Source organism: Aulonocara stuartgranti (assembly GCF_965226115.1).
Source record: "Aulonocara stuartgranti genome assembly, chromosome: 15".
Taxonomy (NCBI): Eukaryota; Metazoa; Chordata; class Actinopteri; order Cichliformes; family Cichlidae; genus Aulonocara; species Aulonocara stuartgranti.
This window is the reverse complement of record NC_138951.1, coordinates 37174565-37189665: the sequence shown is the minus strand read 5'-3', so window position 1 is coordinate 37189665 and position 15101 is coordinate 37174565. Positions and strand designations below refer to the sequence as shown.

At 38.5% G+C, this 15101-nt stretch overlaps 1 protein-coding gene across 2 annotated transcripts in view; it reads right to left on the bottom strand.

Annotated features, from left to right (window-relative positions):
• The window catches only part of LOC309688742 (adhesion G protein-coupled receptor D2), a gene marked incomplete at its 3' end in the record, with an annotated part of 94513 nt that extends 84824 nt beyond the window's left edge, over positions 1 to 9689 (bottom strand). For both annotated transcript variants that reach the window (XM_082504679.1, XM_082504680.1), the window contains exons 1-11: positions 9500 to 9689; positions 9369 to 9405; positions 8540 to 8564; positions 7516 to 7740; positions 6617 to 7258; positions 2641 to 2748; positions 2322 to 2395; positions 1328 to 1618; positions 685 to 796; positions 432 to 578; positions 170 to 272 (exon numbers count right to left, since the gene is read on the bottom strand). In XM_082504679.1, the coding sequence (XP_082360805.1) occupies positions 170 to 272; positions 432 to 578; positions 685 to 796; positions 1328 to 1618; positions 2322 to 2395; positions 2641 to 2748; positions 6617 to 7258; positions 7516 to 7740; positions 8540 to 8564; positions 9369 to 9404 (1763 nt within the window). In that variant the 5' untranslated portion in view covers position 9405; positions 9500 to 9689. The remainder of the gene's footprint in view (positions 1 to 169; positions 273 to 431; positions 579 to 684; positions 797 to 1327; positions 1619 to 2321; positions 2396 to 2640; positions 2749 to 6616; positions 7259 to 7515; positions 7741 to 8539; positions 8565 to 9368; positions 9406 to 9499) is intronic.
• Positions 9690 to 15101: the final 5412 nt, after the last annotated feature.

Sequence of the window (15101 nt, the reverse complement as noted above, 5' to 3'; positions counted from 1 at the left end):
TGGGAAAACAGGCAATGGTTATCACTGAGATACATCTTACATAATCAATTCAAACTACAACCATCAGATTAATCCCCATGCTTTAGAGTAAAAGTGGCTGAATCCAGACCACAAAGATAAGATAAGAAATTACAGTTCATTAAAAACAGAGAAACAAACAACAGGAAACCTTTTCACTTTCTCTTGGTCACTCAGTGCAGACTCCTTTGTTCCTGATACAATGTCACTGAACTGGTTGTAATGGGTATGAATAAATATCACCTCCTCATATCCTGTTTAGAGATAGTGGACAAAAACACTGTGTGGGTCAGTGGTTCATCTAGGTGAGCATCTAACAATGTAATATGTGTCTATAGCATTTGTAGTGTAAACTAACGGTTACGGTTAGCCTCTAGAACAAGTGCATTTCCGTGTGTGTGTGTGTTTACTACCTAGCGTGTGTATCCTCTGGAGCTCGGTCTCAGGAATGAGCAACTCATCGTGGCTACTGCTGCTGGGCTTGTGAGAGCCAAACGCAGATGGCTTGTAGACTTGATTACAGCTCTCCTGGGACAGCTTCTGCCACTTCATGTACACATCTGACAGCCAAGCAGATGCAATGACAATATTAACAGAAACCATAAGTTAGAAAGCCAAGAGCCACCAAATGTTTCGATCATTGCGCGCGTGTGTGTGTCCTTTCACCTATATTCTTGGTAGAAAGACTCAAGCTTCTTCCCTTAGTACAAAGCATCTCTGCAAAAGCTTCAGTGAACTTATCAATGGTCTTGACAAGCGTAAATGGGCCAATGTTGACCTGAACAAATCGATCAAACACAGGTTAATGGAGGTGAAGAGCTATCTTTGGAGAGTAGATTATATTTAAGTAAGTAAGCAGGGCGCCTCAAAGCAACAGAGTCCTGGGTTATGTATGCACCAGCTGGCTGGGGCCTGCATGTCCTATGTAATTGCCTGTTTGTGCAACATAAGCATGAATAGTTGTCTCTGTGTGTTGGCCCTGTGATAGATATAGATGGTGACATATCCAGGGTGTACCCAGCAAGTAATTAAATCTAAATCCGCATTATAAATAAAGGATAGAAACACAGACTGTTAAGTGATGCAAACAGGTTTCTTATGTATAGTTAAGAAACAACTTTAAATTCTTTTCTGATGGATTAAATAAGGTTCTCATAGTCCGTATGCGCTTAAATCCCAGGGTACACTAATTTGCTACAATGCTTTTAATAATTTAAGGAGGTAAAATGTTATTAAACACACAATTTTAATTAAGTAAAAAAATTGGAGGATTTCACAGAGATATCATCACAGAAACATTACGCCTCACCCCATCATCCGTCAGACCCATCCACTGTGAAGCCATGCGTGGCTCCAGGATCAGACTCGCAATATTTAGATAGTTGGTGGCAATGGACACCATGACCTCTGTGGCATTATCTCCGGCGGAGTGAAATCTAGCTGGTGGAGTTACGTCCATCATCTGAGAGAGGTAGAAAACATCGTTGGCGGTCAGGAGGAGTGGGCCACTTGCCTCTATTTTATGTAGGACAGCTTGGGTCAGCTGCTGCAGCAAGGTCAATTTGTCCCAGGAGCTGTTAGCACCCACCGCTCCTGTTACCTGAATAAACAGAATAGAACAAAGTCATAACATTAACTTAACTGCTGATTCACTGGTCCTTTTATACTTCAATCACTTCTATTCACTAAGCATTCTTAGGTGATTCTCTGGGATTTTGATCCTAACAAATGTGCAAAGTTGAGATGATGACTCTCCTAAAATTGGATCAGATAGTTCCAAGAGTTTCTTAAGTGTGTCAATTTTTTACTTGGATACATCTTCCACAAAACAGCTTAATTGGAGATAAAGTATCGTAATTTCAGGAGTGGGACCACGCCTCCAGACACGCTCCTTCTGGTTCTTATCTATATATGTTCCCCCAGTTCTACAAGTTGTCATTCTCGTTTATGTGCCCCACCCTCCCTCTCCTTTTCAATTCTTTAACTTCTTCACTTCTATTTAGTACATGGGGATCTGCCAGGCCTGGGAGCCAGTCCCCTTTGAGGCCTTCCCCAAACCACAGCTCAATTCATGTCCAAGCCATTCACCTTTACCTACTAAAACACTGTCAACCCCAAAATGAGGACGTGGGCCCAGCGAGTGAAATGAAACGTAAATAATCAAAGAATATTCTTTTTGGGGGATTTTTTAGCACGTGTTAACTTGGTGATCTGCTCACTAACATGAATACTTGGTAGTTTATCAGACTGTACCACCACTGCACTACCTAATAACCACCTCAAAGCTCAACAGGCTGACTCACAGGTTTATTGATGAGATCCTTGTTCAGCCTCCTGAAGAATGGTGCCTTTGGTAAACTGAAAACACCCAGCTTCTCTGCAGAGACGGACAAATATAATATAATATAATATAATATAATATAATATAATGTAATATAATATAATATAATATAATATAATATAATATAATATAATATAATATAATATAATATACTGCAATCCATTAGCACACAAAAGCACACACAGCACCCTAAAAACCTATTTAAAAATAATTTAAAAACAAGAAAACTGAATTGCATAATTCAATCACATTTGTTGATGCACAATAATTATTATCTGTACCTCGCCTACACTGACAGACAGCTCCTCTGGAGGAGTTGCATTTGGCTAGGCGGGAATGCTCCGTGACGGGGTCAAAAATGCCGCACTCTTCATCAGTTCTCTGGCTCTCTGCAAACATGGTGAAGGGAATAGTGAGGCTTATACATATTATTAAGCTGTTGAAAATCGCGTAGGGAAATATCAATATTGATATTATGCTGATAGACAGTAGTTTGGATAATACAAAATAGAGAAATGTTGCAAATGTGAGACATTTCATACAGGAAACTAACAATACACAGCAGTGCTTAAACTAATCAACAAGTCTACAAATACAATATAATAAGGTGTAACTGGGTGAATTCAAATTGACCCAGATAGGCATAACCTGACCTGCTCTCCCCGTTAGAAATGGAGTAAGTTTCTTAACTTGGCTAAGTATAAATATTGCACTAATAGTAAATTAAACATGGTTTCAAATTACTCATTTGTAGTTAGCAAATGCTTCTGGATATTTTACTCAACATGCATACCCATAATAGACCCATATTTTGTACCCTCATACCTAACAAACCTATTTCTATAATATATCCATATATCTATATTATTGCCAATATATATTTGGTAATATATCTATTATGGCTAAAGCACTTATGGATGCAAACTGCATTTCGGTGCCTTGTACTTGTGACATGTGCAATGACAATAAAGTTGAATTCTATTCTATTCTATTTTATCACTCTAGGCATCTATTTTTCCATTGTAGCATTTTAAAATCTGTTTTGCTTTATTCATATTAAAATATTTTACTTGTATACTAAAACACTGTATATATATATATATATATATATATATATGTTTATGTATATCTTAGTTTTTATTCACTGCTAGCAGAATCTGGACACATATCGTAAGCTTTTATTTTGGTCTGCAACACATCATACTAAATCTGTTTTATTGAATGTAAATAAATGTACATAAAAGCAGAATGCAATGATCAGCAAATCTTTTGAAGCCTATATTTGATTAAAAATAGCAGAAAATACATTAATCAAATGTAGTTTTTCTGAGGAAGAATTTATGATTGTTATGAATTTGATGCCAGGATCAGAAGAAAAAAAACTAAGACAGGGGAAGCAAACGGCTAGGGAAGTTGTGTACTAAACTAAACTAATTTAAAAAGAAATTTTAATAATTAAATGGTAAAATGGTAAATGGTCTGTATTTGTATAGCGCTTTACTAAAGGACATCTTACAAATGATTAGGCTTAACATGATTTGATCCATGATCTTACAGGCACACATAGTAGAAACTAGGGACTAAAAGTTAACCATCCCCAGGAGCCTACAGGTGGATGCTGGGGTGGCTGAGGGGTCGACATAACGGGAAATGATGAAGGGCAGCAGCAACATTATGTAGGCCATCAAATTCGGAGGGTGCATTTTAAAATTTCTGGTTAATACATGAGGATAGTCCAGCATGTTATGTTGTAGCTCTATACTATCGAAACAAACATGTCTTTCCTGGGGCTGAGCTCCTTTAAAATAGACTGGGGTCAAGTGGGACACTGTCCTGTTCTAGCTAAAGATAAGAGTATACAATTAATACTTAATATACAACTCAAAAGCCAACAACTGTGATGTTTGGGGGATTACTAAAAGCCCCATTGACAATGAAAGACGAATAGAGGTTTTGGAGCACCACAGGCAGCCATACTGATGACTTATGGTACACTAAGGAATATCACGGCTCAAAAGCATCTTTTTGCTGCGATTTAATATTAAAAGTAACTGTGACCACCGATATTCTCTAATGCAGCGGTCCCCAACCTTTTTTGCGCCACGGTTTATGCCCGACAATATTTTCACGGACCGGCCTTTAAGGTGTCGTGGAAAAATACAACAAAATAAAACTAGTACCGGTACTGAAAAAAAAGAAGAGTTATTCATAACACACGTGAAAAGACCCAGGAAAACAGAGTTAAGGATAAAAACGATAACAAAATAACACTGAAAACTGATAAAAACCCTGAAAACCATACATTTCACACCTGACCCTCAACTCTCGCGGCCCGGTACCAAACGGTACCGGGCCGCGAGGCCCGGGGGTTGGGAACCGCTGCGCTAATGTATTTGGACTTTTTAGTGAATTGATCACACCCAGGACGACCTGTTTGTTGCAGCAATACAATACCAAACCGCATTCAACATAGCTCTCCAGTAAAAGAAAAGTCTGAGCGCTAAGCTGAATGAAACTGGTCTTGGCATGTGCTGGCATTCGATTCAAACTGAGCAGGAGTGGAGCTGTAGATCAAAGTTACTGCTTTTATATATGCTAAAGCACAGTCATGGTTATAAACTGCTAGATGATGTTATTTAGTATAAAATGATGTTTAACTTCTAAGTGTAAAGCTGATATTATTTCTAATAATAATAATTTGTATCCATAGAGGACTTTTCCATGTTATACCTTGTTGCCACAACATTAGAAGCAAGAGTTTATAAGGTGCTGGCTTGACCCATATATTCTCCAGGTTTCAATATGACTGAACATATGTGGTATGCGCTGGAAAAACATGTGTAAACTCTTGAAGGCTCCGCTTTCCAGCTCACAGGACTGGATCAGCCACTAACGCCTCTGTCCCAGATAACACACAATGCTTTTCGGGGCCTTGTGAAGTCCACGCCAAGCCATAATTGCTCTGGATGTACAAATGGTGATCTAGCCAGTATTTGGCAGGAGTTTTTAATGTTGATGCTGGATTGTGTATGTCTGAGATGGTTTGATGAGGAAGAGAGAGAGAGGGAAAAATGAACCCGCCTGACAGAGTAGCAGGCAGTGCCAAGATCTTTCAAGTCCAGTAACTGAAGGAAGGCAACAGCCACCCTACAAACATTACATTGATCGCATTAAATACACACAAACACACAGAGATAGTCTTTAAAAGACCTGCAATTAAATTCTGATTGTGTGAGAGAAAATAAGTGACTGAATTCCAACACGCTGCCTTTCTACACGCTCGGCTCCAGCAGGGAAAGGGAGATTTTTGGAATTTCACTGCTCATTAGAGACCATGATGTCAGAAGGGGAGACGTCTGTTTTGAAGGGTGGGACTCGGGGTGATATGAGTCAAAAAGCATTTACCAGAAACATCAGCAGCCCCACCAGCTGCCAATTACAACTTGGTCACTAGCTCCCTTATTCATTTTAGGGAGGAAGGAAGGGAGGGAGGGAGACAGATGCTGAGAGTGTGCCTGTGTTTGTTTACTAATGTTTAAAACTTGAATAATAAATGGTCATTGGTTGCCACTATAGCAAACACGACATAACATGTGATCATAGGATATTTACACATCTAGTTGTTGTTTTTTTAAATCTGTAAATGATCTGATTTTGTAAAAGAGCCAATAAAAATAAAATGAATGACATTTAACAGTTTTAGTTACATTTTTTTTTAATACTAAGAGATGTCATTTATGATTAAACTGCTTCTGTGCAGTTAAACAGTTTCACTATTTCATGACATCACTTTTGGTTCTAGAAGTCAAAGCATTTTTAGACTTTTTAGATGTGATCATATTATGACTGGTTAATAATGTGGGTGTAGAAGATGATGGGACAGAGACTGAGGGTTATATCAGTAATATAGGTGGAGTTAACTACAACAGGCCAGCTTAGATCTTTTGTTATGTCTGACGTTACTGAAATGATTGCAGTCAAAAATGACTTTCAAATGGACTCTCTGTAATCGTTTTTCTGTACAGCAGCTCCACCCAGGCCCAGTGCCAACCTACTTAAATTGCAAACACCAAGTATAAGTAATTCTACCGCTGGAGCTTGTGGATAGATTGAGTCTCTTTTGTCTTTTATAGTCTAAATAACACAAAACTCCATACTTTCCTCTAGTTGGTGAATAAATTTGCTATAATAATACATAGCCTTTAAAAACCCTTCAGCTTTTGACCATGTCGTCTGATTGCATCCTGATTAATGTACCTTGACATGGGCTGTCACTCCACTGCTTTGTAAGGGAGGTCTCTATTTCCATTGCTGCTTCGCTCCACTTGAACACCAGCCCAGAGGAAACGGGTGAGCACTTCTTTTCCATGCTGGAAATTTCGCTGCTGTTCAGTACCCGATTCCAAATGTGGAGTTCTGTTATGCTCCCCGAGAATGATTCGTCACTCTTAAATGACCCCCCAAAGGTGTCCTGCTCCTGCCCGATAATGAAAAAGCCACCATTTCCAATGCTGTCCATACTGTTTAGGCCTTCAGCCGTATACACAACGTGACCATGAGCATATATTGCCCAGCGTCCACCATTCTGGCTCCAAGAAACGCAGACAGAGTGCCAGGAGTCATCATAGTTGAAGGCGTCATGGTAAGGCCCGTGAATGCCATGGACGAGCAGAGCCAGCTGCACAGGCTTGCCCTGGTTCAGGTTTGCACGGAGCTGGAACTCATTAATATATGACGGAATGGAATATGAAAAGACTGTGGAATGGCCAGAGCAGTGCGGATTGAAGCGCAGAAGGGTGCAAACAGTCAATGATCCCATGGAGGGGAAGCTGTACCGAAGACGGGCATGCGTCCTGTTCGAGCGCCCAGTGAAATTTAGAATGAGGGTCTTGGAGGACGCTTTGGTGTCACCACAGAGAGAGAGAGAGGGAAAAAAAAGACTATTAAGAAAAAATGCTGTCACAAATATTGGAAAAGATAGGAGCTAATTATAAAAAATCACTTTGCAATCCTATTTTTACTGTAAACAGCTGGAAAACATTTAAATGATTAAGTAAGCAGGAATTTGTCTGGACAAGAAAAGCAAAAAGAAAACAATTTATAAAAGGACCAGCACTAATGTCAATGCAAAGTTTTAAAAAACCTACTAAACCTACTTGTGATGCGTGTTATGACTTTCTTGGCAATCCACACAGACTGAGAGATGTTCAAGGATTTTAAAAATTTGGTAAGCTCCCGGTTTTCTTCTGCGTTGGAGACAGTAGCTAACGCCCCAGTGCGCTGCTTACACATTTCTCCAGCCCTGTTCCACTGCAGGCTGTCAGGAACATAGGCATAGTAGGATACATCACAAACCTGGGTGATGGTTTCCAGGAGAAAGGCTGCTCAAAAAAAGAAGAAACGTGAGAAGACAGGTAAGGAGGTGTGGCCAAACTGAAGTGGTAAAATACAGACTAAAACTGACTGAGATTCAAGTGAAGTTTTAATCCTGCCCATATCCTGACCAGGGCTTTGTTGTTATTATTATTATGGTTACAATATCAGCAGTGCCAACACGACCAATTATATTTGTGAGAACAGGCCAGACATGCTTGTTTATCATACAAATGACATCTAATGAAATTTTTCATTCAACATTTGAACGAGTCCATTTTCCAAACCTCTCGGTTCATGCAGAGGAGGGTTAGGGTTTAAAGCACCTGCCAGTTCTCAACTTTGGTTTTTATGCTATTTACAACTAACCATCAGCCAGAAAATAGTATAAACATACAAACAAAAAACCCACCTCTACTACTGTCCTGCATCTCACTCTGGCTTGTTATTCTTATATTTATTTTAGTTATTTTAGTTGTTCGTTTTCCCGAAAACAAAAACACAAAAAAACTATAGTACCTAGGACTGAAGTGCAAATGGAGACCTTTAATTCAAGTGGTTTTGCAGTTGCACATTATCAGAGGCTCAAAATTAACTGGCAAGCAGTTTCAGACAAACAAAGCAGTTGATTCATGATCATTCATCATTGGGGTGAAACAAAACAAAATAACCCCCCACACACAAACACACACACACACAAACACACATTTTAATCATATGTATCATAAATGACTGCAGTTCCTAGTTTAGTTACATCATGGGTGAAGAGAGAGAGAGAGAGAGAGAGAGAGAGAGAGAGAGCCTCACCTGCTTTATAGCTGTGAAAGCAAACCTGTAAGACAAGCACAGGTGTTTATGTAGCTAATTTTTAAAGGTATAAAATAATAAAGATAACTGGGCACCTGTTCACTAAGGAGTGCAGCAAGTGCCAAAATGAATTAAACTATACATCATTAAATAATTAATTGGGCCGGGAATTAATTAAAGTTTGAAGTAATTAATAAATTCAGTACATTAATAATGATTAAGTAGTAATTCACTTCATTTAAAATGTTTGATGCATATTTTACTTACTTTGAATTTTAATCAATTAATGATTGTCCCATTTGATTATTCGCCATAATTAATGATGCATTTATCTTTCAACTATTTAATTATATTTACTTTTTTTAATTTAACTACTTGTTTGGTTAAATAATTATGGCACTCGTGGTCCTCCATAATATCACTGCCAGCCTAGCCTCCTCGTGTTTTTTGTAAAGTATTCCTTTAAAAGACTATTTCATATAAAGTAGACATTAATAAAACTGTTGACCATCCAGCTGTGCTACTTTCACAGAAGTCCGTTCATTGTATTTCTCTAAAATTATGATAGTTTCTTGGGAAAACTCACACTGTTCACAAGACATGTTTACAAAAAAATGACAAGTGAGAAAAAGTGACAGCGACCAAAATGAATCCTCTCGACTAACAAAAGGTTTCTGATTTTCTTTACCTTCTCGAAACAAGTGAACCGCTTCAGGTATAAAACCTTTTTTGCCCCAGTTTGTTTGAGGAGAAATGAGCTCATTTAAAAGATGACAAAAAATGTAATAAGAAAAAAACATAAAAACACAAAGATGTGCCAGCTACTCACAAGCAGGCCCAGACTGCAGAACAATATCCTTTGCATCCTGAAATTAAATATATGCACATTAGCAGGGAATCCAATTCGGTTTCCTGCTCCTACGAGTCCTTGTTTCAGTTAAGCAAAGCAGCTGTTTTTACCTGAATTATTCGCTCCTTTTTGTGCGTCTTCACATCTCAAGTCGTAGAGTTTACCCAAGTTTTCTTCTCTGCTGTGTGCTCACAGCCGCTTACTAAAGTACAAGAAGACTACCAGCCGCAGCAGACTCCCGAGAGTATGCAAGGAGGATGCAGAGGCAGGCAGCAGTAGAGAGGCGTGGGTGTTGTTGAAGTCGGCAGAGCGGGGTTATAAAAGTAAGGTTCGGGGACCTCCGGAGGCCTTACAGCTTTTCCCGACTGGTCTCTTTAAATGTTAGGCTTCCACTCATCAGCAAATGTAAATCTATCTAGCAGTCCAAGTTAACTGGACTGGACAATCTATAGGTTGTCAAAATTTATTATGAGGATAAGGAAAACCTTATATACATACATCAGCATAACTTTGTGTTGAACCTTGGGGGGTCAAGATCTCTGTCTAAATAAATAAATAAATCTGGGTAAATTCCCAGATGATTAACCCTTTAAGACCTACCATAGAATCAAGTCCGCCAGAGCTTATATAATATTTTTACATGGTGTAGTGCCATTTTTGGGAGCATTTCAAGTTGCTATCAATACAACCATTATACCCCAAATTTTAATAATATGTTTGCATTAAGTGCATAGAAATTACATAAATTGCGAAAAAGTGCAATAAACTACAAAAAAATTGAAAATCGTTTTTGCTTTTTTAACATATATTTCTAGTTAGAGAAATTTAAGAGGCTTATCCCTCAAAACTGTAAATACAAAAAAGTTGCACAAAATAGTTTCCTACCACAGGAAATTAATTTTGAGTGTCTTCATAGTTTTATTTTTGAAATACACCAATTTTTATACACTGCAGGAAAAACGAAAATAAATATTATACTGCAAATTTGCAAAAAAGCAGCATGTGCATCAAAATAAACTATTTCCAGCAGTGCAATATGAGTCCTAAGCATCCCAGAAACGACACAGAAAGTCATAAACTCAAACATAACTTTTAAAAAGACCAGTATAGGCCCTGAGGCCCTGATGGTAAAAAAGACTACATTTCCGCGAAAATGACGTCACTTCCGGTTTCGGGCAGGTAATGGCGGACATGCAAAGGTTTGCGCTGACGTCTATTCCAACGTAGGAAGTGGTATGAACAGCTGATCAGATCGGTAAAGCGTGTTTCTGGAATATTATGTTTTTGTTCCTGCAAGCGCTTTTTATACAGTTTTTGCAAAGCTATATGTGGAAGGAAACCGTGACCTAGGACAAGCTGATGGCATCAGATGTAAGTACAACTCCTCCGGTTTCATATGCAAAAAAAATTATTGCGCTAGCTTACGTGATTGCAGAGCTACCGGGATTTAAAAATAGTTACACAAAACAGAGCGTGCCCGCTCCGACCGGCTCTAAAGGGTTAAACATGCAACTATTTTGCTGGTAATACCTGAAATTGACTAAAGAAAATCAACAGCCTAATTATGCAAGATAATTCATAATTTTATTGGGGGGGGGGGGGGGGGGGTATATTGGGGGGATCATAACCACCCCCCCCCCCCCCCCCCAAACCCCCTGGAAATTACGTCCCTGTATGCATAACTGGTGCTGTTGGAGCTGAAACTAGAAGACTGGCTGCTTTGTATTTACTGTGAAGTGAGTGTAGTGCAGGGACATCTTTAAAAAAATTATGAGCTAACAATCAGTGATGGAATAACAGCGTTACAAGTAGCCGCATTACTAACGGGGTTACTTTTTTCAGTAACGAGTAATCTAACTAATTGCTATTTCTATCGTTGCAATGCCGTTACCGTTACTAACAAGAAAATGCGATGCGGTGGCATTACCATTTTACTATTTTGAAGCTGTCTTCAGCTTACCGCATCCTATATCAGTGGCAGGGAAGTAGCTGTAAGTAATCTGGGCGCTACAGCTTTAAGCAGCTGCGCTGCGCATTTGGTTGTTTAGATAGAGGGGGAAGTTTTAGGAGTGACGGCGAGAGAGAAAGAGAGAGAGAGAAAGAAAGACAGGAGAAAAAGAGAGAGAGAGAGTTTTGAGATCTGACAGATTTGTGACGTTTAGCGTGTTTGGAGTGTGTAGTTAATGTGTTGTCTTGTGACTGCTGTCTCCAGGTAGAAAACAGGAGTGATACACCTGCTGTCAGGCCTGCAGGTATCAGGCTGTGATGTTCTTCTTTATAGTGGACAGAAATTTTTGGAGTGGCACAAATAATTTGTGTGGCATCTTATTGAATCTAGAAAACCCGATTGTTATGTAAATAGTTTAAAATAGTTGTAAAAAAAAAAAAGAAAAAAAAGAGGGGTAAAAGGTGGCTGCAAATAGCTTTGTTGTTTGCAAAACTTGTGCATATGATTTTTAAAATTGACTATTTATATTTACATTTAAAGTTATGAAATATGTTTCATTAAACATGTTTGTGGTTGTTACAGTAAAAATATAACTTTTTCTACTCAGATTTTAAGTTTTTTGTCTGATTTGAGATCAATTGTGTTAATACAATATGTCAAAATGAAAACATAACTGTAAATTCAGACGAGTGTGGTTGTGCTGAAAAGGATGATACCAAACAAGGCAAAGTAAATAGTTTTTAAAGGTGAAATGTAGATGTAAAATCAAAAGTAGTTAAAAATAGCCAATTATATCCTGCACCCCAGAGGGTTAAAACATTTTTTTTTAAAGTGACACAATAGTTACTTTTCAAGTAATTAATTACTTTTAGAATCTTGTAACTCAGTTACTAATTCAGTTACTTTTTTAAAGAAGTAACTAGTAACTATAATTAATTACTTTTTCAAAGTAATTAAGCCCAACACTGCTGACAATAAATAAATAAATAAATAAATAAATAAATAAAATCCTATAAATTCACACATTTCTCTGTTCCAAACAATAGGACCAACCAAGCCTGTGTCATTATTTGGTCAATAGCAGCTTGAAGCACCCCATTCCCAAAGTCAGGTCAGGAGTACTGTGGCTAACTTCTTTCTGAAAATCCCATGGGCCACACCAAATCTTAAATTATCACTCTAAACAAAATCTATCAGAAAGTTATGCATTTACTTGAAAATGTTATTAAAACCCATAAACAACGCAGGTTGTTAGCTGTTGCCATTGCTACCCAGTTATATGCAAAGAGGTAAGACAAATGTGTGACCTACCTGCTATATCACAAACGAGCCACCTTATATGTTTCAATTAACTTTTCATATAAATAAATACATTAATTTCTAAATATTTACCAGTAGTACATACTTGTGAGTAATTTCAAACTGGATTTCTGATGTACCCACAGTACCTTTGCAACCCACACTTTGGGCATCGCGACCAATAGTAGAATCATGACTGAGGAGAACATTAATGGACCTATGCAGTTCAGACCTTGGGAAGTAGGCTACTTATTAGCTCATGAGGCTCTCTCCAAAGCACTTGAAACTTGTAAATTTTTTATAAATGTACTGTGTGTTTATAGATATTATCCATGCCAGTTTGTGATGTGGATTAAGAAAGGTTGTTTATGCTTGAAGCAAACTGTCACAGTTGGCTGCCCGATTTTGTCGAGCATCTCCTCTGGAACTGACCCAGAATAGGCACAAACATCTCACACAGTATAAGACTCTTCTAATAAAATAATAAGTTCAAGGTACTTAGAGAATGTGCACATTTCCCACTGTAAATGTAGTCCACAACATGTTTCACCTCTTAATCTTTTGAGTTTGCTATATGACGGGTTGCTGTGGACCCCAGGTTTGTGAATGCAATAACTCAAGAATGAGGTAAATGAGGTAACACAGAATTTTCAAATCAATACCATGGTTGTATCTACTGAAAATCTCTGTAAGGCTTAAATCTCAGGGACCTTGACTTCAATTTCAGAGCTCAACTTTTCTAAAGAAAAGAGGATTTTCACATTTATATCGCAGGCATGTCTACTAGGACAGCGGTCCCCAACCTTTTTTGCGCCACGGACTGGTTTTTGCCCGACAATGTTTTCATAGACCGGCCTTTAAGGTGTCGCGGATAAATACAACAAAATAAAACTAGTACCGGTACCGAAAAAAAGAAAATTTATTCATAACACACGTGAAAAGATCAAGGAAAACCGAGTAAACGATAAAAACGATAACAAAATAACACTGAAAACTGATAAAAACCCTGAAAACTATACATTTCACACCTGAGCCTCAACTCTCGCGGCCCGGTACCAAACGACTCACGGACCGGTACCAGTCCGAGGCCCGGGGGTTGGGGACCGCTGTACTAGGAGGCTAAAGGGTAGCACTATATTTTTAAAAAAAAAATACTAACAATTAGCTGATGCTTAAAGCTGGTTCATTTAATTAACATCCAATTTGTATCAAATTAGGTCTGATTGAAGGACTGATATGATGGTAAGTTGTCCGCTGCTCCGCTTTGAATATTGGTAAGAACTTGACACAGAGATTACTTAATGGATTTTAAGCAAAATTGTGCCTAAGTTTAAGAACATATTCATCAGTTGTTTTTATTTTTTTAGGCCTTTTTTTTCTTTTAAATTTTCACAAGAATTGGTAGTTCCCCTAGAGTTTTGGCCACCCTAACAATCAGGTGATTCCCTATGAGCAAGCAATTAGCGACAGTGGGAAAGAAAAACTCCCTTCTAAAAGGAAGAAACCTCGACAGAACCAGGCTCAGAAAGAGACAGCCATCTGCCATGACTGGTTGGGGTGGGGGGAGTGAAAATTTCAAAGAAAAAGAGAAAAGCCAAAGTGATAATTATTGGAGCCGCTTAATTAATTCTTGCAGTGTAATTTGCTGTTAATGGCCTTTTCCATTCCCTGTATATGTTTTTGTTACTTTTGTCCAGGGTTGAAGCAATGCTGGAGATTGATTCTGTGTGATCTTTCTCTTTTCCAACTTGAAGGCTGCTGAGAGACCATGCCAGTGCAGGCCTGGGTTGAAAAAGGGATGGTGGAGATCCTCCGAGGGTGTTATCCGCTGGTTTGGATTCAGGGCCAACATCTGTTTGATTAGGCTGACAAATAAATGTTGTCTATTTTCAGGTTTTTCGCTATCTTCCAGTACTAGTTCTTCAAGGTCATCAAGACACTGGTTTTATGTATCGAATATCCTTGGATTGATAATCTGTCTCATCTTGAAATTGCCTTTCAGTCTTAAATGTCCAGCGCTGTCCATTATCATTGTCTTTTATGAAATAGTAATTGGTGTAGAAGCCAGAGTCTAAAACATGATCTAAAACATGAACAAGTTTGACTTTGATGGGACACTCATCGTGGTCCACAAACATTATGTTTCCAGGTTTGAGGTCAGCATGCACTATTCCCAAAGAACCCAGGTGGGACAGAGCATTTGTGAGCTGATGTAACACTGGCCTCAATTCACTTATTGCGAGACCCTGGTTATTCCAGTCCCGCAGGCTTTGATCGAGGAGTTCAAAATCTAAGCAGATCCGCTGGTGGTCGAGGAAAAAGCCGTTCCATTCCACAATATTGCATCTATCTACATCCAAGCCTTGCAGCTGCTCCAGGATGAAAGTTTCCATTTTTGCCTGTTGCAGAATTTCGTGGTTGCTCTTGTTGACTTTAACCTCCTAGGACCTGGCGTCCACATATGT